Source organism: Triturus cristatus, chromosome 2_2, assembly GCF_964204655.1.
Source record: "Triturus cristatus chromosome 2_2, aTriCri1.1, whole genome shotgun sequence".
NCBI lineage: Eukaryota > Metazoa > Chordata > Amphibia > Caudata > Salamandridae > Triturus > Triturus cristatus.
In genome coordinates this window covers 307,126,099-307,143,782 of record NC_140582.1, presented here as the reverse complement: position 1 = coordinate 307,143,782, position 17,684 = coordinate 307,126,099, and the positions used below count along the sequence as shown (strand labels likewise).

Genomic DNA, 17,684 nt, shown 5'->3' with positions numbered 1-17,684 from the left:
GGATTACAATGTTCCTTTCCGACCTCCTTTCCCTGGCGGTCCGACCACCATATAAAGGCTGTTAGAAAAGAACTTGGAGGGGCCCTAGCAGGGCCCCTGTCCCCCTTGGACCTCCGCTATCCAGCCCTCCTTCACAGCAGATCCATTTCTGTTCACCCATACATGGACAATTTCCTAACTCTGTCCTCTTCAGCTGCCTAAAATATGGGCACTGTGGAAAAGTTTGGTTTTCAAATCAATATATCCAGATCTCATTTCCTTCCTATTAAGGGCTTAGATTATATAGGGACATGGCTGTGGACTGATATAGGCAAAGTCTTTTTCTCAGAATCAAGGAGAATCTGATTTTTGCTTCATATGCACCACTTGCTCTCAATGAGCAGTGCTACAGCCAAGGAATGGCTTCAAATACAGGAAGGCATGGTGAGTACACAGATCTAGGGAAGGCATTGAATCCTTTATTAGAGCATTATTAATATTTCCCCTTTGATTTTAGTTTTGTGTAGTAAGTTTATTTGAAATTCCATGGACCCGTGTGCACCTGGAATAAATTGCCTCACACATTCTTCTGTACTGGTCCCCGCATTCAGTGGAATACAAACCTATGATTCCAGTATCACAGGACATTTGTAATTACCATCAATAGTGAAGACAGGGCAAAGGTTTTCCTTCCCAGACCAAATTATCTTAACAATAGATGCCAGCAGTTTGGGTTGGGGGCAGTGTTGGGATCGAATTGAATATAGGGTTGTTGATCCATGGAAAAAGCGACACATTCTTCAAACTGGAAGGAAATGAGGTAGTCTGATAAGCTTCCGGATATGTTGCAAGCAGTCTAAGGGGTGCAGCAGTAGTTATTTAAATAGACAATATGGTGGTGAAAGCCTATCTAAATTATCAGTTTGGAACAAGGTCCAAATCTCTGATTCTTCAAACTTTCCTGATCTGCTCTTCAACAGAGAAGCATCTACTGTTAATCAGTTCACATTTGAAGGATAGGTAGTTCTAGGACTGATCATCTAAGTCAGGTATTCCTAACTCCATACTCTCTCAGTCTTCCTTTATGTCAATCGATTTGTCAATATCGGAGAGTCCAAAAGTGGCCCATTGTGCAAATCATCAGAATACCTTCTTGTCCCAGTTCTTCTTGCGATTTATAGATTTTAATTTAATTAAAATCTTATAAAGTGCATGAATCACCCCCAAAGGGGTATCTCCGCACTGAGGCAGTACGATAATAGGGCAGCAGACAGTTAAACCGCAAAAAGTTCAGTTTTAAGGAGTTTCCTGAAGCTCAGATGACCATCATATCTTCGAAGTGTGTGTTGTAATTGATTCCATAGCCGTGGGGCCATATAAGAAAAGTCTTTGCCTCCTTTATGAGATTTCTTGACACAAGGAATAGTAAGGAGACTTTTTATACCAGAGCGTAAGACCCTGCCCGGCTGGTAGGGAATATGTTTCTCAGCTAAGTAACTGCGTCCTTTGCCATTTAAGGCTTTATGAACAATGCAGCAAACTTTGAAAATAATTCTCTCGTAGATGGGCAGCCAATCAAATTGTTGCAGGAGGGGTAGGGAGGCCGTTCTAGGAGGCATATTAGTGACAAGCCGCGCCGCTGTAGACTGTACTACCTGTAGTCTATTCAACAATGATTCATTGGCCATGACCAGAAGAGCATTGCAATAGGTTTTCCAGACAGCTAGAGGAAGGAAGGACAAAACTCCGTGCAACAGATGGAAAATGTAAAAACAGGTCCCAGAGGTAACCCCAACTTGGCCATGTATAGACAGGGTCTGATCTAAGTTAACACCTAAGTTTTTAACCACCTTCTTAGGGATGGGGGAAGTGCCCAAGGACGCCGGCCACCAATCAGCGGACCAAAGTGTATTGGCATTACCGAATAACATAATCTCAGTCTTTCCAGCATTTAGCTGGAGGTAGTTGTCCGTCATCCATGAGGAAATGGCTTTCATGCCCTCTGAGAAACGAAATGTTGTGGTCTAGGAACTTTTATTAAAAGATAAAAGCAGTTGGGTATCATCCGCATAAGAAATGGGGCTGAAATCAAATCCCCTCACAATCTTTGCAAGGGGGGCCACATATATATTGAACAGTGTTGGGTTTAAACAGAAGCCCTGGGGTTCTCCTTTAGTACGGTCCATAGCACGGGACCGGAAAGAGCCTAAATTAATGACCTGCGTGCGGTGAGTCAGGAAGCTCGTAAACCATTAAAGAGCGCTTCCACAAATTTCAATCTACTCCACTTTTCACAGTAGAATTCGAAGAGACATTGTGCCAAAAGCTGCAGACAAATCCAGCAGCACTAGTAGCACAGCTTGATTATTGGCCAGAGAGCATCTGATGTGATCAGATACTGCAATGAGGGCCAACTCCATGCTATGCATAGGTCTAAAACCCGACTGGCAAGAGTCTAGACAACGAGTTAGAGAGGCAGAGCAGAGGTACTCTTTCTGCTACCCCACTGGCCAAGAAAAATCTTGTTTTTACCTGCTGCGCCTAATGTCAGTAGAAGAGTAATGATTAATTTGACTGGCCTCTTTTCATCTACGTCAAACTTTGTTTCCATTGTTCGCCTACCCTTGTCTCAATCGGTTGGTTTGAAGGTTCAAAAGTCAGGGCTTATGAACCCAGGTTTGTCCTTGCCTTATTCTCTGTTCAGACATCCAGAAGAGAAACCACAAGAAGGTCATATCATCATCTTTGGTCTTCCTGTTAGCAGATTGTAGCAGCTAACTAGTTTGTCTCTTGTCAGCTGTGCTACTGAGAACATTTGATCATTTTTGTAGGACAGTTTTCATAAAAACACATATATACCTAATTTAAGATTGCCATGCCCAGTCAAGTCAATTTTATTATATTTGTAACTCAACTGAGCTCCACACAAAAATTACAAAATAACTGCATTCACACAAACATTATTACAAACATCTCCGCTTATACATACACAGAAGGGCAAATGAGCGGATGTATGTGGATGTATATACGTATAAGAAATTGATATGAGTGTAAGAAAACAATGCCCTTCAATACATTCCATAATAGAATACAAATTAATCATGTTCACATATGTGAAGAAGCAATCCAGTAACAGTTACCACATATAAAGTGCAATTAAAATATGTAACTGCCAGAAGACGGAGCAGAATTTAATCAACTCAATACGAAGACAATCCCATAACAATAGCCACATATAGAGAGGAATAAAAGTATATGACTACCAAAATTAGGAGCACAAGCGAATCAATTTGATAGTGCGATCCAAAGAATACAATTATTCATAAAAAGTGACCTAAAGGTTCACACTCTATAAGATGCCAAAAAAGGCATACTGCCACCTAGAAAAATATACAATGCTTGCAATTAAAGAATAAACTGAGAAAATGCTAACACTCCCCTATACATATAATGTAATACAAATAATACAGTAATTTGTAATAGGTGACCTAAGGGGATCACATCCTATGTAATGCCAAGAAAGGGGATAGAGCCACATAGATGAATGCAAAATAATTACAATTCAAAAGCAAAGTACAAAAGCACTAACACTCCCTTATACAATAAAGCAAGAAAACTAGTACATGATCATGCAAGACTAAAACACATTTAAAAATCAATTAAAGAGATATTTTTTATTGCACAAACTATTTCAGATGGGGAGGTCAAATAAGCATTGTCGAGCCTCGGCTGCCAAATATATATTGTATTTTAAAAGGATGGGTCTCCGAAACAGACGGCGTGCAAGGTGCAGCTAAGGGCACTCGAAAACCACATGTTTTACATCCTGATCATGTTTGAGAGAGAGACCACAGAGTCTCTCTTCCTTCGGTAGGCTTTCTTGAATACCTGTAATCATTCTAAGAGGAACCAAATTCAATCGTAAACGTAGGATTATTATCCGAACAGCAGGTGGAAGAATTTCACAAGAGGTAATGTTGAGGATTTTTGCTTACAATGCTTTCCATTACAATTTTATTCCTAAAAGTAATATCCCTTTTTCTACTCATTGTATTAGGAGATTATTTAAAAAAAATCCTATTGAAAAAGACTTTGAAAATGGGGAATCCCCATGTTGTACAATCTCAAACATCACCAATGATTTCACAATAGAAGAATGGAATACGCTTCTCTTTTTCATGCAGTGGAACATTTCATGCTTCAATGCAGCTCGATTTGGCCCAATTTATGCAGTTTCACCCCCTCAAGACTGTCACCATAACACGTTCTACCGTGGAGGGTAGCCCAAATTCAAGTTGAGGGGGAAATAGAAGTTAAAGAATGCAGATTACAAATTTAATGTCAAATATGCTCCTCAACAGTATAAAAAAAACAATGATACATGTCCATCACTTCACATGTATAACTCACGGTGGGTAAACTAATAGGACATGTACGAAATGCCTCTTCCTACAACTCTTATGCATTCTGCGAATAACAGATGCCTGGGACAAAGCCCTACTTTTAAAATGATTTATGGAATCATTATTACTACGATTGCTTGAAAAAAACCTACCAAAATAAGAATAGAGCTTCACTTCTTCCAACTATACTCTCCCCATGACACAATTAATATTGTGTCTAGTCCTGGTTTCTTTCTCCCTGAAAGTCAGGATTTTACTCTTAGAAACATTTATTTTTAAAAAGTGCTCCTCTGTGTAATTTTCCAAAGCATGCAAGTGCATTTGAAGTCCTATCGAGGTAAGACCCATCAGGATCACATCATCAACGTATAAAAGACAACAACCTCCATTAGGCCAAGTTATGCAGAACCCCCTTTGCCAAACCCACTCTGTGGGGCAAGTCATAAATGTAGAGCGAGAAGAGAAACAGCGCCAGCAGGCAATCCTGCTTCAAACCATTCTGCGTTGCTGCTGTCCTCATCAGACCTTGGTTCTCGCCCATAAGCACTTGGTTCCATGTAGAAGAATAGAGGGATATAATCAGCCTCAAAAGATGGACAGGGATTTCTAATACAAGCAATTTTCTCCACAGCGTCCCTTGGTCCACCCTGCCAAACACAGTGGAGAAATCAATAAACGCTGAATATACTGACATGCCCCTCATCTATGAATACTTTTTTATAAGTGTATGTAGGTCACAATATTATCAAGAGTTCCACAGTTCTTACGAAAACCGGCCTCCTCAGCCTGTATGATATTGTTTCCAAAGGCCCATTCTTGAAGATGGCAATTTGCCTATAACTGCATGGAGATATTTCTGTCCCTTTTTATACACAGTAACAATGACACTTCCCTTAGCGGATGGTGGAATATCACCTGATAAATTACTGCTGAAATAAACAACATAGAAGGGTAGCCCATAGAGAAACCTCCTGCATAATCAGGGCTATTGGAAATTCGTCCGGTCCCATTGCACCAGAAGTTTTTGCACCCTTACTATAGCCCTCAATCTCTTTACCATAGGTAGGACCATATAAAACAAGGGAATCTACATCAACATTTAAAGCAGGAAAAACACTTTGAGAATTACAAGCTTATCGAAATTGCTTGTGCTATGACTCTAGCATCACAATAATGTGTGATCAGAGACCAATATTTCCTCGAGTTATTGGAGGTGGCGGATTCCCTCAAATAAAACCACTTCCTATTCTCTTCCTTACTACGTATCATCATTTTCAATCTAGATCTTTTTTGCTTGAGACAATAAATGTCCCCCTGTCTCAAGATTGCAGGAGATTTAAATTGCTCCCTAACTTAGAGATCCTTTTGCTGGTTAACCTTTTTTTATGGTCCTAGAATTCATTACATGTGGCTTAGCACTTCTCCCTTTATCTCTACTCCCATAAGAATGAAAGAAGATCATCTGTCTTTTATACTATTGTGTGGGAGAGGCATCCAGCTCCAAATGGTCTAATGCTGGACTGCTTCATTCCCATATCAGGGAACTCAACTATGGAACATCCACCCTAACAGCAGCCCCTGTCCCTTCTAAGTCAGGAGATCTAATCAACAACCTTATTTCCAATGTAATATGTTGGCCAGCTTGTAACCCCAGGGATATGGAGACAGGGGAAATGGTTGAATGTGCTATGTACTCAACTGGGACCTTAGAAATCCATGACTGTGGCTGTGACAGTGGCCTTATCAGTGTCCTTACCTCCATTCTCCAGTACCTTATTGCTGCTTGAGATAAAGTTCAAAATGGAAAGGTAGGATTTTGATTGAAAGAGCTCAGACATTCTCCGACAAATGGATTTTTTAAATTTCAGGGAGATTGATATATCAGTGGTAGCGATCAAATGACCAAGACATAATTTTCTTAGTGAAATTTTAACTAGGTCAGCTGAGAAAAGATGATACACCCTACCTGGACTTATGCGAGAAGATATATTAGTATATGCACTCAGTGCCTGCGGGCTCCAGCAAAAACTAGGAATTTCTTTGATAATGTTGTAACTGACAAGCCACTTTCACAATTACCTAGTCATAGGCGGGGGATAGGCCTTCACAGCCAGCAGAGAGAAATGACAGAGTAGGAGCTCACCGGATCTACTCACAAGCTGCATCCAGACCTAGCTGGGCTGCCTTTGTGAGGACCGGGCTCACTTTTCTTGCGTTGGCTATCTACAGCCATCATACTCTCCCTCTCACTCCTCGCTAGGACTCTGCTGTGGGTAACCACAAATGTCCATGAATGACCCTAAGTGTCCACAGTTAATCTAATTTTGATGCATGGGCCCCATTTCTAGTCCACTGGCCTTCACATCCTACGAGACCCATCTGGACCCATCAAAGCGCCTCCCCAATAAAGTAAATGGCAGTAAGTGGCAATACTGGAGAATTCTCCACTTCTCCAAAGCTTCACTACAACTGCGAGGCCTGAGCAGGGCTGCAGAGACTGAAAGGACTGAAAAGGCACAAGGTATCAGATTAGAAGCCAATACAACTGGGGATAACCGGGAGACCAGAGTGCCAAATGCGGGTGGCAGATGATAAAGAGGGCCGACAACTGGAAATTAGAACCAAGACTGTAACAGTAGCCGAGATCATCAGCGGGCCGCAGTGAGTGATTAGCGTGCAGGGAACTCAGTGTTCGGGAAGGGTTTGGTACGCTCGGCATAAACAGCAACCCAACTGATGCTCCGGAATTCCTGTGGTCTTTACCGCTTCAGCTGCTTCTCTCTTGCTGTTGCCGGCTAATTTCTCGGCGTACCCTCACCTTGCCTCTTTTTGCTATCCAGAATAGGAACTGGATCAGCACGTTATCACCATAATAACATGTTTTATTCTTTAGAACAACAGCTTGAGATTACAATAGTTACCCATTGAAGCATTTAGATATCCATGGAAATATTTTCAACAGTGGAGTCTCCTATTTCTCGTTTCTTTAAAGACCAAGGTTGAAGGAGTTACATTCCTTCTGGGAGCTTCCTCTAGTCTTTACTTAGATGCAAGACTATGAGCCATTAGAGAATGTTATGTTACAGAGTCTTATAGAGTCCATAGCTACCCAGAGATGGGCTTCCCAGCGTTAAATGTGGCATAAAAGATTCTTACTCTGAAAGTTTTCTTCTAGTGGCAATCACTACGGTAAGGGGATTGAGTGAATTAGAGTATTTTCTCTGTCACTTAACTTATTTAAGAATCTTTGAGGACCACATTTTTCTACAATTAGATCCAGGGTTTATGCCTAGGGTCAATTCAAAAAAGGAAGTATTGTTGCCATTACTTATCCCAAATCTGCTGTCTGAGGAAGGCTTAAGGTTACATCTGTTAGATGTTTGAAGAGTGGTAAAGATATTTCCTAACAGATCACAAGAGTAAATACATGCAGATGGCTTATTTATATTTTGGTACTACAAAAAGGGAATGTAAGTCATCCAGAACATCTTTGAGTAGCTGACTTAAGTCAGTGAGTTCATTAGCCTACCAGCAGAATGGTAGGATTTTATTAGGTTTGATTCAGGCACGTTGAACTAAAGGAATGGCGGCTTCATGGTCTTGGTGGGCTGGTAATTCAGTGAACAACATTTGTAGAGTGGCCACATGGACTTTGTCTTCCACTTTCATTTCCCATTACAGACTGAATGCAGTTCAGGAAGATGATTGTTAGGGTCAAGTAGTTTTGTCAAAAGTGGTGGGTACATGAAACAGTTGTTTTGGGTTATATGACTAAGTGTTGTTTTTTTTATTTTTGAGAAGTGTTCACTATGAATGTTCACTATAAATGGACTTTGAAAACTAAACTGAATCTCTATTTTTCGGTGTGGTATGTGCTTCTGGCATTCACAGATCATGATGAAAGCATACCACTTGGGGTATTGTCTCGTTTTGCTGATAACTGGAAAGAGGAAGGAGATGAGGAGTTGATGTGCAGATTACCTCTGATTCTTCCTTCCTTGTCCTATTACTTGCTTTCCCGCTCCTCTCTCACTGTTTAGCCCTCCATCATCGATCTGTTTATGGACTTATAAAAAAACATGAAGTGCAAGTTGTGGGAATAGGTTTTATGTTGTAGGGAGTAGATTATTTGGGAGGGTAAATAAGCAAAGACAAATGTTGGAGAGTGGGTGTCGACAGCTGAGGTTGTACCTTTAACTCATTTTAGCAAGTAACTGTATGAGAATCGGAATAAAGAAGATGCCCGGCAAATAATCTACACATTTGTGGTCTCAAAGCTCCATGCATCCTCCAAGCCAGATTACAAAGCATCCAATTCACAAAGATTGGTGTGTGATGTATTCTTATAGTACTCCTGATTTACTCATATATTTCATGAGTAAACCAGGACTACTCCAGGCTCAGTTCTGGAATTGAATTTAGGATGATTACAAGAGTAAGTCATGGCAAAATCTTTGTGATCGGGTCCAATGGGTGTTCCATTATAGTACTGGGATTTCTGGATTACATATTTTGCATTGTCATTTCAGAAATTATCCACGATAGCTGCACTGTCTGACCAGTGCAATAATTACATTTTGCATTGGTCCCTCGCCTCCAGATGACAGTCCAAATATTGATGCAAAATCACAACACAGTGCTGCAATGTAGGCAGTTTCTCTTGTTAGCATTCCTCTTATTCATTTTATATGTAATGTCTGGTGTATTTTCTTTTAGACTTTTATGCTTATGTTTTGCAGCTGTCTGGAAGGATATGTGATGAGCACTGAAGCTAATTCCCAGACATGTCAGGAAGATGGCCAATGGTCCACGGAGGATATTGTGTGCACTCCTAGAAGATGCCTTCCACCAACAAACACAATAACTGTCTTGGTCTCTGAGGCTCATTTCTTTGTAAATAAAATTGCTGTACTATCATGCACTGAAGGCTATGTGATGTCTGGAAATGTAACTCCTACTTGCCAGGTAAAGACGTCCGTCTCTGTTTTTGTTAGTTGTGCTGTTGTAGATTGGTAATACTTTGTGCACTCTCTCCATCACACTTCATGGATATTTTTAAGTGGTCTTTAAAGCTTTAGTATTGGATGCTTCGAAAACAGGAATACATTTTGACTCAGGCAGTTTACTATTGGCTAGGTTGCCAGAAACAAACATGACCCAAGCTATTCAAGTGTGCAACAAATCTCCCTTGTTATAGCTGTTGTGCCAGTGTCAGGTAGCCCAAGCTGGCTGGGCTAGCCAACACAGACTCTACAATGGTCATGCATTTCGTATTGTAGATTTTTGGGGAGCTGTGCCTATTTTCAAGATTGTCAGGAGATGCTCCATTGATAGTATACTTCTTTTCAGCATTTGTTTGTAGTGCAGAAATATATAATGAGTTCATAATGAGTTCAAATGATTTCTCCTACTCATTTGGCGACTCTGAATTCCAAAGAGCATTAAGGTAGCTGAATTAGACTTTGTCCTATGGTAACTCCTATGATGGAAGTTTTGATGGAAGGGTTGTTGCAACTCAAATGGTAATCTAAATTCATGTCTGTAGATGTATTCTCATTCTTGTGAATTGAGGAGATCCTTTCTGGTCTAAGTTTAGATTTGTTGTTCAATCATGGTTGATAGCTCTTCATAACTCTTATGATCTGGAGCTTTCTAGCTCCCTTCGGGGATTGGTACCAATCACAGTGGTGCAGACTAATAATAGACCTGAAAGATTACATACATGGAATACTTCAAAAATCATTACAATTTATTTGGAATATAAAAAGAATCTTCAACCAACCCAGCTCTAAAGAAGACTGTTCTGGGAGCGGAACTGGATTCAGCAAAGGTGAAGGCCTTTCTTATGCAAAAGAGGGTTCTAGCATTGAGGGACCTAATTCACCTTTGTTGTGATTCTCTGGTAGTGGGAGTGGTAGTGAAAGGTATAAGAAATCATCACATCATGCATTCCGCTCAATGATATTTGTCAGACAAACAAAGGAATGGCGCACTAACCTATCGGCACAAGTGGCAGGGGATGATCTAGTGGGTGCCACAAGCATATTAAAGAATAAAATGAAGAGGGGGAAGGGAACAACATGATGACATATAGAAACTCCAAACCCTCAAACTCCTCTACATGTATACATATCTGCCATAGTTACATACACAGGAGGAAATTCAGGAAAGACTGTATTTGCTACACCAGTAATAAAAAGATTTCTGAAAGAGAAAAAAATAATTTGCCCACCAAGCTCTGCACCAGCATTCATGTGAAGCCTTAAGCTTGTTCTAGCACTACTCAGAGAATAACTGATTGAAATAATGCACAAAGAAAATCTTTAATACCCCACACTAGCATTAGCCTTACTAAGTGCAATAGTCTTGTAATGAAGTATTAATAAACTACAGGCTTTAACAATTCCGGAGCCCTTTCTGAAGATTCACATTCACACAGTGGTTAAGAGGACTAACCAACATTTTATATTAAAGGTAGTGTCTCATTTCCATGTAAACCAATGTATATATTTACTTGTGTTTTCCAATAACCTAAGAAGCAGGCATAAAAAAGCTCTACACACACTTGATGAAAATAGGGCCATTATGTACTACATACATAAAAAGAAATCCCTGAGAAAAATCTATTTTTTATGGCAAACAGTAACTTCCCATCATCAAAAGGTACGTTAGCAAGGTGGATAGTGCAATCATCCAAACATGCTTGATAGATACGACTTTTGAACAAAATCCAAGTCTGCACTCTGCAAGAAAGAAAGAGGCAAAGGGGCAATCCTGGGGTCACTCATAATTGAGCTCAAAATAAAAGCATTAAATTCCAAGCAGGTATTGGCTCCTTCCCACCACTCTTGTACTCTTGAGAAGGTGCAAGGGAACCTCCATGCCTCGCATTCTTGCTCCCAACGGTTGAAGTCACAGCAAATCCTGCGAATTGTCTCAGCACAACCCAAGTTTCTGGGGCCTTCTGGGTCATGGAGGCAGAGTGAAGAATTTCTTGCGACTGTGGTTTGACTCTTCAGTCCACTCTTGACCCCTTCTAGCATGCATATGGGCCCAAGGGAGCCAAGGGGCCCTCCACATGGGATACCACTGTTGGGTTCTCAATCAACACCAGATGGACTCTTTGAACCCATCACCATGCCTTCTATGGCATCCATACTGACTCTGGCTTCATGACCAAGCTGTTTCCTTGGACGTCTACACTGATGCTGATTCCATCAACTCTGGAAGATGAGGTAGCCATTGTGTATTCTGACTCCGAGTCAGTGCCGCTATAAACTCCATGTGGCTGTGCTCAGTTTCTTCTGAAATACTGTCTTCCACGTATGACCCACTTTGTTTTCCTCCTCAGCAAGGCAGGTCCCACACTTTACATTAATTATTTGGGACAGATTCCGATAACGAATACAATGCAGGTGATAAAATTGACTAACCTTACCACGAGGAAAACTAGTATGATGATCTCCAGGTTGCCAGTGCCCTTTGCACCTCCCCTGATTCCGGCCTCATCTCATCCCCTGGTCCTGATACTGAGGAAAGTTCCTGCTTTGTCTTGACATCCGGTGGGCAGCTGAAGTTCTTCATCTCCAACTCCCCACCCTGAAGGTCAAATCTAATGTCCTAACAGAAGGCCTTCAGCACTGAGCCCCTGCTGCCTTTCATTGAGGCACCGACTGACCCTCTTAGCGGCCTGGACCAAACCTTGTTCTGGCCCCACAATAAACCGCCAAATTGCGAGACACCACAGCCCTGCCACAGGTGGCTGTATTTTTGTCCTAGCACCACTCTCCTAAGAGCAGTGTGCAAGCTTCAACTAGTCACATGAACCCTAATGCTTTCCTGTCTACTCCTTCGAATAGGGAGTCCAAGAGAGTGGAGATCTTAGGAAAAAGGGTATATTTCTATATCAGTTTGGCCCTCTGGTCCGTTAATGCTATTTAACTGCTGGGTTAATATTCCCACGCAGTCTGGGATTCAGCTGCTCAAGCCCTCCTTGGTGTACCGGAAGGTCTTTCAGGATAAATTGACCCAGGTCGTTCAGGATGGCTAGGAGACTGTAAGATTTACATTCCGATGCGGGCTGGACACCATGGACTCCATCAAACAAGCAGCTTGCACTAGTGTTGCTACTCTTCACTATTCCTGGCTGCTTTCAGCAGGCTTTTAAAGTGATGTCCAATCCTCCCTTTTGGACATGCCCTTTGATGGGACTCGTCTTTTTTGGGGACAAGACAGAATTCACTCTGGTGCTCTTTAAAAAGAGCAGGGTGCAGAGCAATTATTGAGGCTATCCCTCCCACCTCGCCAGCTGTTTGTGCCTCACTGTTCCTTTTGTGGTTTTGGCAGAGGTACCCCATACCAACAGCAAATTCTACCTCAGAAAAGTCCCCAACAGTTTAGAGGCCAGGCCACAGCAATTATCGATCACTCTTTTGTCTGTCCCACAGCCCCACCTTTCAAACCCCTTTAGCTTGGACCTGGTGGAACACAGCCAACTGGCTGGAGGGAGAATCCAACATTTCTTACTAGTTTGGCAAGCCTGCAAATTGTCTGAAGGCATACAAATTACCCTTCATAGTCACTCCGTCTCACCTTCTGCCTTTCCTGAAATGACTGACGGAGGACCATCTGTCCATCTTACGACAGGAAGTGCAAACCCCCTTGCCCAAAGAGGCTACTGAGAGAGTGCCTCTGCCAGAAGCTGGTTGTGGTTGTTATTTTTGCTACTTTCTGGTGCCAACAAAGGAAGAGGCCTCAGTCCAATTTTAGACCTGCACTTTCTCAACACCTTCCTCTGGAAGGACAAATGCAAGATGCTCACCCTGGACCGTGTATTGCCTGCACTCACCGATGAAATTGAATGGTGGCATTGGATCAGGATGTCTAATTCCATGTACCAGTCCTGCAGGCCTTTTGGTTCTACCTGCAGTTCATGGTGGGGCATTTTCATTTTGCTGGGCTCACTTTTGGTCTCACCAGTGCCCCTTGGCTATTCACAAAAGTAATGGTGGTTGTAGCAGCACATCTTCAGACGTAGGGGTCCCAGTCTTCCCTAAAGTTCATTGATTGGCTGGTGATGGCAGGCTCACCCCAGGCAGTCATTTTGAACTCCCAGAAAGGAGAGTCCAGGACATACAGGTTATAATCCCGATCTTTCAGCCTCTGTCCAGAATTTCAGTGAGGTCGGCTCTGAGGCTGCTGGGACTGATGGCCTCCTGCATCCTGCTGGTCAAACACACCAGATGGCATATGCGGACTATGCCGTGGGATCTGGAGTGTCAGTGGGGACAACATCAAGGGAACCTTCACGGCCATGTCCAAATTTCAGAAGAGACAGCAAAAGTTCAGAAGCAGATCCCTCTCACCTAGAACTGACAGTGGGGACCAATGTGTCTATTCTGGGTTCAGGTGGCCAACTGCGAGAGGTGGAGATCAGCGGCCTCTCATCGTCGGCGAAGTCTCGACTCTATATTAGCCTTCTGGAGCTGAGGGCCATCCGCTTGACATTGAAACTCTTCATTTTTTTGGTAGTTTTATAAATTTAATTATAGATGTACACATTCATTTTTGTTAGGCACGTGAAGATTAAGTGATTTGCCCAGAATCACAGGATGTTGAGTGCCCCTGCTGAGACTCAAACCCAGTTCCCCAGCTCCAAGGTTGACTGTTCTAGACGTTAGGCCAAATCCTCTCCTGTCCTCTTCATTCCGTCCATCAAAGGAAGGCTACTGCAGATGTTCATGGACAACACCACCATCATGTGGTATTGCAACATACAGGGTGGGGTGGGGTCATGGACCCTGTGCCAGGAGGTGCTTGGCCTCTGGAAATGGCTGGACCATCAAGGAATTTCCTAGTGATGTACCACCTAGAAGGATCTTTGAATGCCAGGGCAGACAAACTCAGTCATCAATGCCTAGTGAATCAGGAGTAGCAGTTGCACCCAGAGGTGGAGCAAAGTCTCTTCTGCCAATGAGGAGAATCTTGGCTTGTTCTATTCACCACCTCTAAGAATGTACAATATTACCAGTTCTGTGTGCTGTGGGCTTTCCCAAGTCATGTCTTGCTAGGCTATGCGTTCCACGTAGGGTGGGACTAGGATCTCCATTAAGCCTTTCCGCTGATACCTCTTCTGCCACGAGTTCTCAAGAAGTTCAGGACTGACCAGGCCCAAGTCTTACTAGTGGCACTAGATTTTACACAGAGAGTATGGTAACCAGAACTCCTGGATATGAGCATCTGTCTTTCATTATGCTGCCTCTCCGTTAGGATCGGCTATTGCAGCAATGTGGCAGGGTTCTGCACATGGGACTCCGCAGTCACCACTTTCATTCTTGGAGATTGAGCGGGGACAGCTGAACACCTTCGACCTTCCTCCACAGGTGGTTGATGTCATTGTGGCAGCTAGGCATATCTTGGCAAAGACAGTATACGCCTGTTGTTGGGACAACTTTGTGGTTTGGTGCGGGACATAGCAGAATGATCCCCTACAGGCAAAGGTATCTACTTTTTGTTGTTTGTTTTGTCACTTATCCACAAGGCTTTGCTCTGGGCACAGTTAAAACAGTACCTTTCGCCTCTTTCTACCTTTGTATGGTTGCTGGACCAGCCTTCATTATTTAAATCACCTTTTGTGATGCATTTTTTGAAAGGCATGCATCATCTGTTTCCTCCCTCTCTTTTTGTAATGCCACAATGGAACCTGACATATTTGATATACGCTCCCTTTGAGATGCTTCACAGCTGCCCCTTGCGGCTTCTCACCCTAACAACAGTGTTCCTAGTCGCCATAGCATCGGCACAGCAAGAAGGAGGATAGACAACATCCATTGGGACTCCAAAAGACCATGTACATTGATCGTACTAGTGGACGATCAGCTCTTTTTGGGGTTCACTAGAGCGAATAAGGGCAAGGTTGTGAAGCAAAGGACCATCTCACTGGATTGTACTCTGCATTAAGATCTGTCACCACTGCGTTGTCATGCAGCATTCCTGCCTTGTACATCCGAGAGGCAGTTACATGGATATTCCTCCATGCGTTCACCAACCACTACTATCAGGATATCCAGATTCACCGAGAGGGATCGCTCCTTCCTACAGGACATGTTTGTTTCCGTCCAACCACAACATTTGCACACTCCAAGTCAGTTGAATTCTGGGGCTCTGCATTTATGAGTGTGGACAACCTCCAACCTCAAAAGCATCTGACACCAGCTGAGCATGTCATTTCCAGACAAAACGGCATCAGCATGGAGCCTCGCATCGCCACCTACTGGTGCACAGAGGCACTGCTGAAAAAGTTTCTGGATCTAGTCTGACCCCTGGGAAACATTCAAAAGTTGAGGCGTCTGCGGTTAGATAGAGTCTCTACCCGAAAGAGCATTACCGAAGGTAAGTAACTTGCTCAACAGTTTTCTGGACCCAACCTCTAGATGGTGGAATAAGGCACAGGATGTGATTGTAAATAAGATTCAAGTCAAAGGCTATTGCTACAGGTAAACAACCTGTTTCTTATGATACAGACTCTTAGTTTTGAAGCTTATTCAACCGTCAAACCATGATCTACTTATCAGGATCACAACCTATACTTTTATTTCCAAACAGAAATACCCAGGCATGACTTTTTACTGTCTAGAAGTATTCTTTGCCCTGAACTGCTTCTCATTCATAATCATTGCTTGAGTTCCTTGTTTGTCAATATCCATGTATCATACCTAATTGCTCCTAGAGTATTTAGCATGTTAAAATATGCGTATACTGACAGTAACCTTATACTCATGCTACAATGTTGCTTTCTTATCATTGTGGTAGACATAACAGTTCAATCTATTTCTGAAACATTTCAGTATTCCTCGTGCTTCTGTATTTTGTGTACTGTCCAGTCTAGCGTCCTGCTTCTATACCATAGCTAACAAAGTGTTCATTTGGAATGACAGTTCCAGGACAATTCCTGTTTTGTCAGCTGATGAGATAATATATTATCACTGCAGCCACCATAACCTTGTTCCACAGTTTGTGGTGGTAATCTAGCACTACAGACTGTTTCAGTTTCATATGTCACAGTGTGTGTTGCCTTCTTTAATCCTGTTACTAAACTGTGAATCATTATCTGGGTCTATCTATCCCTGGACTTCAACATGAGTTTCTCAGATGACTGGACCACAACCCTCAACTCTGTTTTGTCTCTTAAGTGTTTTCCACCAATATTGTTTGCTTTTCTCCACACTGTGAGTTCATATTTAGCAGGTCCTTGCTAAAACACACATTTTAAGCTTTCACAGGCACGATTCTTTGCAACACATACTAGATTACACTAATTTAAAGATTACAGGACTGCTTATGGAGATTTTATATTATGTTGTAGTAGTTTAAATTTCCATGATTATTTTAATATCTATTGAAAAGGTAGATCTAGTCTAGAGCACAGAGGCACATGCAATACCTCAAAACAATGCTAGTATGTCTAATGGTTCTTAGAACCGAAGGTGGTCTTGCTTATGGATTTTATTTACCTAGAAACTTTCAATTTTGATGACAGCATTCTAGTACATGCAATTTTCACTGATGTCACAGAATTTCCGGTTTTGATAACTGATCCTAAATCATCTAAAATCAAGACCACGTTTTCTCCTTTTTACATTTGACTGCAGTCATTGCTTACATTTATATAATTATTTAGTTATTTTGCCACTCCTGTTATAACCCTTTTTAGTTTCTCTTTGTGTCACTTACATGACATGGCTCCTTAAGACCACTTGTCGTGCCTGCCACTGCAATCTTTCTGTGCTATTACTTGTTGAAGAATTGGCATGTTCTTTTACTGAAAAATTGATAGTGTTCAAATCTCAGGTTTCTTTTTTTCATTACACAGGCTGATGGAACCTGGCTTCCTCCAATTTCTGATGCTCTTTGTACACCCGTCTCTTGTGAGAAACCAAAACACCCAGGAAATGGAATATTGCTTGGCACACGATACCTCTACAAGGATACCATTCTATATCAGTGTAACACTGGCTATGAGCTGCTGGTGAGTACCCTTCTGATTCAAGGAAATTAAAGTTTAAGTGCACATTATTCTGCAGATTTACATTTGGAGTTATACAATGGTTTTATGGAGAAACTTCCTACTCCTCACATCAGAATACAGTTGCCAATATAAACATCTATAAATGCTCAAGCAACTTCCTCCACACCTTGAACTATTCTGACATACTACCTCTACATCACATAGTAAGTGAACTAAATTTGCCGAATTACTTCTGTACTGCCATTAATCATTCCTCTGCTACCTTAAAAGAAAAT

At 42.0% G+C, this 17,684-nt stretch overlaps 1 protein-coding gene across 5 annotated transcripts in view; it reads left to right on the top strand.

Moving 5' to 3' along the window:
* The window catches only part of SVEP1 (sushi, von Willebrand factor type A, EGF and pentraxin domain containing 1), a 1,063,460-nt gene that overhangs the window by 945,111 nt on the left and 100,665 nt on the right, over positions 1 to 17,684 (top strand). For all 5 annotated transcript variants that reach the window (XM_085641350.1, XM_085641349.1, XM_085641348.1 and 2 more), the window contains 2 exons: positions 9,122 to 9,347; positions 17,254 to 17,409. In XM_085641350.1, coding sequence (XP_085497476.1) covers positions 9,122 to 9,347; positions 17,254 to 17,409 — 382 coding nt within the window. The remainder of the gene's footprint in view (positions 1 to 9,121; positions 9,348 to 17,253; positions 17,410 to 17,684) is intronic.